This window comes from Littorina saxatilis, linkage group LG14 (genome assembly GCF_037325665.1).
Source record: "Littorina saxatilis isolate snail1 linkage group LG14, US_GU_Lsax_2.0, whole genome shotgun sequence".
NCBI lineage: Eukaryota > Metazoa > Mollusca > Gastropoda > Littorinimorpha > Littorinidae > Littorina > Littorina saxatilis.
In genome coordinates, this window is record NC_090258.1 from 15583094 (window position 1) to 15590971 (window position 7878).

Genomic DNA, 7878 nt, shown 5'->3' on the forward strand with positions numbered 1-7878 from the left:
CGTCTCCCCGGTCACATGACCTGTTTGTGTACAAAATGGCTGCAGTGTCGAGCGTGTTTCGCCAGGGTCTCTTCAAGGGAAGAGTAGCTGTCGTGACAGGTGGAGGAACAGGTATCGGTCAAGCCATCGCCCTTGAACTTATGTACCTAGGTGAGTGATAATACGGTGTGTTTGTGCTGGACTTGTGTCGGAGGGACGGTGGCCCTGTATGCAGTACAGAGCGTTGGATCGGTTGCGAAGTCAAAATTGTTGTGCTTTGGACTTTGAACGTAGCAGACGACGCACCGTCTTTTTCTCTCCATCAGTCTCTTTCTGCCTCTCTCTCTGCCTCTATCTCTCTCTCTGCCTCTCGCCCCCCCCCCCCTCCCTATCTCTCTCATAGTAGGGACTAGCTGTAAGAAAGGACGATATGGACCTAATGCTATCATCCCTCGGTAATAAAGTTTTCGAGTTCGAGTTCGAGTTCGAGTTCTCTCTCTGCCTCTCGCTTACCCTATTTCTGTCTGCCTGTATGTGTTTGACTATCTGTCTGGTTCTTGCCTCTGTTCATGTATATCTGTGTCAGCAACTCTCTGTGTGTCTCAGTGTGCTTGCACTAATCATGTAGAAAAAAGGTGTGCTTACCATACATGAAACCCGTTAGCAATTATATGTGCAGCCGGGCATATTTGCATGAGCTTAAATTAGACAACACCACAATGCTTTCACATTTTTTGTTCACTTGAGTCTTCTTATTAAACGGGATTCACCTATATCTCCTCTTGCCACCATCACAACCTCCAGGACATAGTTACACACATGCGTACAGACACACAGACACACAGACACACACATACACACACACACACACACACACAAACACATACACACAAGCATCTATGCATACAATGAGGTAGAAGAACAAGAAGATAACTAATTTTCTACCATTCAAGAATACATGTTTATTGTCTTTTCTTTTTCTGTTTGTAGGATGTTCTGTTGTAATTGCATCAAGAAAAGTGGAGCGACTTCAGGCAGCTGCCCAGGACATGCGCACTAGGATACTCAACAGCCAGCAAGGCAACAGCAAACAGAGTGCAAGTGCACCAACACTGAGTGTGATGAAATGCAATATTAGGGAAGAGCTTGAGGTAAATGATTTATTTGAAAAAGAATGAAGTGACCACAAAAAAAAACCCAAGGAGAAATAAGAATTTGTTTTGAATTTTTGTATATTTCTTAAAAAGTGGCAAGGTTCTCTGTGCACGACTGTAGATGTCGACATTTCTGTTTTTTCAAACAATGGTAATCATTCTCTTTGTTGAAGTTCTTACGTTTTCAATGTTACATGTACAGTTCACGGTTTCATCATAGTTAATCTGAAGCACCAAGTCCAGCTTAAAAAGAGTCAAACACACAGGAAACACATATGTTTTTTGCATTGAGGCGATACATTAACTGAGTTGATTAAAACCACAAATGTTGTGGAAAGAAGAAAAGGACAGAGAATGTTTGCTTTACCACTTTCGTCATCCAGACATGCCAGTTTTTGCTTGCAGTATACTGAACTCGCTTGAAGCTGTTGATGCTTATCATGCTTTATTTTGTCTTTTTCCCAGGTAAGCCAGATGCTAGGCAGGACTCTGGAGGAGTTTGGTCGTGTAGATTTCCTGGTCAACAATGCTGGAGGTCAGTTTCTGAGTGCAGCGTCAAGCATTTCCGAAAAAGGATGGAAGGCCGTTATTGACACAAATCTCACTGGCACTTTTCTCTGCTGTAGAGAAGGTTTGTGATATTTTCTTCAGTGTTATTAGGTTTTTGAGGTGGATTTTAGTGATATTTATTTCAGTGTGTGTTTGTTTTATGACAATTTCTAACAGTATACTTGTCTTTTAGCATTCAGCCAAGAGTTGATGCTTGAGGAAATCACTATCAAAAAGGCCGAATAATGCATGCTCAGATAAGCTATTTCATTTATTTATTTTATTAATATTTGCATGTCTGTTCACTGCAAAGACCATTATAGGTGGGCATACTTGTGAATGTTTTACTTCCTCAAAATTCCTAACCTTCCTTGTTTTTTTTAAAATTCTAACTTAAACTGTTTCAGAGAGATATGTATTTTGGGGTGCACAAATGCTTTCTGTCTGTTGTTCACCCTGTGTTTTAAGGATAGCGTGCAATACAGTCTTTTGAGTAATTTAAATACCAAAACAGTGTCTTGAAACTTTTCTTTTTCTCAGTCTCTCTCTCTCTCTGTGTCTCTCACTCACTCTCTCTCTCTCTCTCTCTCTCTCTCTCTCTCTCTCTCTTTTTCTCTCTCTCTGTCTCTCTCTCTGTCTCTCTCTGTCTCTCTCTGTCTCTCTCTCTCTCTCTCTTTCTCTCTCTCTCTCTCTCTGTATTTTATTAGGTTTACTACAATTTATTGCTTGAACTGTTCCAGCTTACAATCAGTGGATGAAGGATAACGGCGGCTCTATAGTCAACATCATTGCAGACATGTACAAGGGGTTTCCTTCCATGAGGTTAGAACTTGAACAACTGCTGTTGCCTGCAGTATGTTTCGGATAAAACAGGCTATAAAATGAAATGAGAATTTGAGGCTAAATACCTCCAAACATAACTGAAATATTGCTTTGGTACATTTTGTTTGACTTGCTATTAGTTCTGAATGAAATCTGATTCTGTTCAACTACTTTTGATTAATTTGTCAAGGGTCTAATGCGACTTCGGCTCCTTTTGTAATTTACATCTGGGATGAAAGTTTTTTTAAAATTTAAAGCCACACATGTTCGTATGATGTTCAGAGACATTCAGTACTTTTGTTTGTGTGTGTTTTATTTTTGTAAGGAAAATTGTGATAAAGTATTCTCACAAACTAATTTAATTTAAATTTTAAATTTTATTCCAGTCACACAGGTGCAGCAAGGGCAGGGGTGGACAACCTAACAAAGTCTCTATCTATAGAATGGGCGGACACTGGAACACGTGTAAATGCTCTGGCACCGGTAAGTTAGGCCAAAAATAAAAAATAGTCTGTTTACGGTAACCCGACCGACCCTATTTTTTTCGCGCGACCCTAGACTTTGTTTTAGCATTTGGGGAAAAAAAAAAAAAAAAAAAAAGCAAAATAACGTAAAAATATGGTTTTTTGGAAAGGAAAAAAATAAAAAATAAATCCCGACCTACCGACCCTATTTTTTTGGCCTATGTTACCGTAAACTGACCTATTTTTTTTTTGGCCTTACAAAAATAAAACAACACACAAATAAAAACAAATCCCAACCAAACAAAATCAAAAAAAAACCCAAACAAACCATCAAGCAAACAAATAATTAGAGAATATAAACAACGCAAAGTTTCTGTTTTTTAATTTTCTAAATTTTTATTTGATTGCTGTTGCTTAGAATTTTAATGTGAAATGAAACGGCAGTATGTATATGTATTATACCCCAGGAAATATTTACAAAGATGTTCTTTGAATTAATAGTGTACCCATAAAGTGGGAATCGGGAGGAATATAGAGTGAAAGAAAAAAAAGTGAGAGGTAAATAGACATACAGGTATCTTTATCCACGGACAAAGGGAAATAATTGTGTTTGTCACACATCATTGAACTGAGAAAAGTTGTTTCCCTTGATTTTTTCAAGGCTTTTGCATGCGTGAAGCGCACATCCATGCACAGCTGAGCAAGTACTTCTGCAGACTTGAATTTGTAGTAAGTTTAGAAAAAAAAATGCAACCTTTCTTTATGCGGAATATTTGAACTTGTATAGGTTTTTGTTGTTGCATAATTCAGGTCGTTATTGTATGTTGCATCCAAAGAATTGAATCTGTTAACAATTGAAACACATTTTTTTTCTTCAGGGCAGTTCCATATACTCAGAAACAGCAGTAGCGAACTACGGAAATGTGGACATTTTTAGCCAAGTGAAAAACATGCAACCCACAAAGCGACTGGGAACGGTGGAAGAGATATCAGCAGCCGTGTGCTTTCTTCTGTCCCCGGCTGCTGCGTTTATTTCTGGAGAAACCTTGTACGTGGATGGGGGTGGACGGCTTTATCAGACCATGTGGCAGATTCCAGGTATGTCTTAGTGGTTTTGGCGTGATAAATGAGAGAGAGAGTGGTGTGTGTATTTTGTTGAGATTTTTGTGTGCAAAAAAGAAAGAGAGAAGGGGTGTGTGCATGTGTGTGTGTGCATGTGCGTGTGTGTGTGTGTGTGTGTGTGTGTGTGTGTGTGTGTTTATGTGTGTGTGTGTGAGAGAGAGAGGGGGGAGAGAGAGAGAGACAGAGAGAGAGAGAGAGAGAGAGAGAGAGAGAGAGAGAGAGAGAGAGAGAGAGAGAGAGATATGTGCTTCTTGCTCAGAAAAACACCACAAAGTAAACATCGCATTTATTAAATTAAAAATATATGTTCTTCAAATGCTTATGTATACCACGCACACACACACTCACACAAAGACACACACAAAGACACACACTCAGACTCAGACGTATTTACACACACGCACATGCATGCACGCACGCACGCACGCGCACACACACACACCACACGTATGTGCATGTCTACACGACAATCTCTTATTGTTTCCAGATCATAAGAAAAGCAAAGCTTACACATGGAAAGATGACGTCACTGACTCGGCTCAACCTCAAAGTGGGAGTAATCCAGATTCCAAACTGTAGTCTCTTAAAGTTCTTTTGAATGAAAAACAAAGAAACCAGAAAAAAATCAACACGTAGGAAATGTGTAAATGTCTGATAGTGTTTTTAATTTCGAGTATTCCGTCATTTTACAATGTGCTATGTTGTTCATGTGCCCGTTTTCTCATTGCTTATCTCAGGGAAGCTCTCTTTTTAAAGATATTAAACAAAGACAAGTAATAAATATTCTGTGTTAGTGTGACTGTATTAGAGGGAGAGAGAGTGTGTGTGTGTGTGTGTGTGTGTGTGTATCACTGTGTGTGTGTCACTGTGTTTATTGTAGTATGGTACAAATCTCCTTCGCTTTTGTTATGTGTGTGTGAGTGTGTGTTTGTGTGTGTGACATAGTGTCACGCCTTTTGCTTTTTTTCACATCTGAGGGCTATTTCTTCTTTGTTCATTTTTTTCGAGAAAGTTCAGCGCTGTCACGAAGCAGCATGCTTACTGTAAATCGGAAACCTTTAAGTGAGTTGGCTAGGTGCTGTATTCATAATGTACACACCCTCGCAAGGAACGCACAATAACAACATTCTTCTGAGCTAAATTTGTTCTTGTTTCTCTGCAAAAGTTAACATTTTCTTGAATGAACACTTCCCCTGCCGCCTCATCATATTCAGGCGTTTGACAAAAAAGCAAGCGCTGCTGATCCTGTACCTTTTTCAATCGTAAAAGCCACCCAAATTTAAATAACAATAACAACAAGAAATTCCTCCGAGGTAGGAAAAACACCCCCGTCCTTACCATTCTCACTGCCACCAACTGAGAAGGTTATTTCCCTTTGACCATTAATATGTCCCTCTATAAGTCCTTGTAGAATCTTAATCCACCAATAACTCCCTAACCGTGTGTTTGACTGGTCCCAATTTTTGTAAGGACCGTCTCAGGAATGTATAGAACCTGTTCACCAAGTTTGGTGACGATCGGTCCGTTCATTCTTGAGATCTATATGCGAACACAAACACACAAACAAATAACAAACAAACACATCGACCGAATCCTATACACACCCCTATACCGGGAGTGTAAAAAGAAACAAACACACACACTCGAAAAGACAGCGAATAAAATTCAGTACACTGGGTATATTTGTGTCCCATTTACAAGGGTCGTTCATGTTGTGATGCTATAAAAAAAATTAAAAAAAAATTAAAAAAAATCGACTGACCTACTACACACACTGCTTCTTTTTGGACATATTTTCGTTAACACAATTTGTGTGTGTGCCTATTTGATATATTAATTTGAGGATGGCCCTTTGCAAAATGACTGTTGTCTCTGTCATCTTCTGTTTGTGTTGCTATTTTTCGAAAGAGTTAAAAGGAGTTTTTGTAATAATCGTATTATATAAGCAGTCTTGCACAATGACAATCACAATTTTTTTTCTCCCTATTACATAGGTATTTGAGAATACGTCACGAATAAAACATGTTTCACACACACAAAAATAGACAGTAAATAAGAAAATACTATTTCGTGTCTTGTAACAATCTTTCCGGCACGGACACACACATACAGACTAAGATGGACATACACGCACACACACGCAAGCCGGCATAAGCGCATGCACACACACACACACACACACACACACACACACACACACACACACACACACACACACACACACACACACACACACAAACACACACACACACATACACACAAACACACAAACACACACACACACACACACACACATACACACACACATACACACACACAAACACACACACAACACACACACAAACACACACAAACAAACACACACACACAACACACACACACACACACAACACACACACAAACACACACACACAAACACACACACAAACACACACACACACACAAACACACACACACACACACACACAAACACACACAAACACACACACACACACAACACACACACACACACACACACACACACACACACACACACACACACACACACACACCCCTAACAAACACACAACCAGGAAGGAAGAAACAAAGAAAAACAAACTCAAGGAAACGCGACAAGTTCCCAGCCATATCTCTCTTCGTTTCACTCGTCCACTGCTGCCTCTTTGTTACTTATGTATACACAGACTCAAAATTACACCCACAATCTTTTAAATAAAAAAAACCAAAAAGAAAATAAAGATAAGCTTACCATCCCGAAGAAGGCAGTAACATGCCGAAATATTGATTATAGATATAAACGTACCTAACTTGGTTACTGATGTGTTTTCTTTTTACCACAATCTTGTGATAGAATTCTTCATGTCCAAGTACGACCGAACTGTCAAATTTCTCAAGCTTTCCTCAGTTGAAAAGGGTAAATATCCAATTCTCTTGTACACCTCCCAGCAGTTTTCATCTATCACCGAAGCCGAGGAAAATTCAAGAGTTTCCCTCCAATAATTTGCTGTTTGTCTGGAACTCTGTCTTTGGTTAAAGGACAAAACATTATCAGGTATGCCAGCTGATGTAAGGTTCCATATGTACTGACGTAACTGGACGTCCGTTCGCAGATCAGCGAAAGCTAAGAGCTTTTCTGCGAATCTGATTGGTTCGTTGGCCAGGTCTTCGTATCTGGCGGTCATCACGTGACGTGGATGTGCTATTTTCAACTTCTCAGCTTCGTCCAAATCGCGAAGGACTTGCTTGCAAAACTGGCCGGAAACTTTAGCCAAGTCTTGTGTCCTGAACATTCCTTTACTTCTTTGAGACCGCAGAACTGGTCTTGGGTCCCTGACAAGGTGAACAACCTTGACCTTCGGGTCGACCTTGAGGAGATCTTGAACCGACTGCATGTCGAGCCTGACGACCTTCAGGACCTTGACGCGTAACGTCACACATGCGCTCTGAAGCAGAGGCAGACAGCGACGAATGACGTCAGGCACTGGTGACGTCCCAGGCCGATGACGTAGGCACGTGGCATACGGGTTGGTCTTTATTCCGAACTGCAGGCCAAAGTGTGTCAGTGATCTGAGGTACAGAGACTGCATGTCACAGTTGAGAAAGTCACGAACCACGGTCTGCTTCAGATGCTCAGGAGAAACTTCTCGTGAAGAACTGTAATACAAATAGAGTCACTGTTTAACGCTTTTAATAAAAACAAACTTTGGGCTTTTTGTTCTGCACTGCATGTCTGTCTGTCTGTTTTTCTCCTTTTTACATTTAGTCAAGTTTTGACTAAATGTTTTAAC

At 40.0% G+C, this 7878-nt stretch overlaps 2 protein-coding genes across 2 annotated transcripts in view; one reads left to right on the top strand and one right to left on the bottom strand.

Moving 5' to 3' along the window:
* LOC138947223 (peroxisomal trans-2-enoyl-CoA reductase-like) lies at window positions 1–4869 on the top strand. Its single transcript, XM_070318661.1, has 7 exons — window positions 1–150; window positions 970–1130; window positions 1599–1764; window positions 2423–2504; window positions 2891–2987; window positions 3847–4066; window positions 4578–4869. The coding sequence occupies exons 1-7, from the start codon at window positions 36–38 to the stop codon at window positions 4667–4669; spliced, it is 933 nt and encodes a 310-aa protein (XP_070174762.1). The 5' UTR covers window positions 1–35; the 3' UTR covers window positions 4670–4869.
* Window positions 4870–6598: 1729 nt separating this feature from the next.
* Window positions 6599–7878, bottom strand: part of LOC138946736 (carbohydrate sulfotransferase 6-like) — a 5908-nt gene continuing 4628 nt past the window's right edge. The window contains exon 4 of the mRNA XM_070318138.1: window positions 6599–7744. Coding sequence (XP_070174239.1) covers window positions 6922–7744 — 823 coding nt within the window. The 3' untranslated portion in view covers window positions 6599–6921. The remainder of the gene's footprint in view (window positions 7745–7878) is intronic.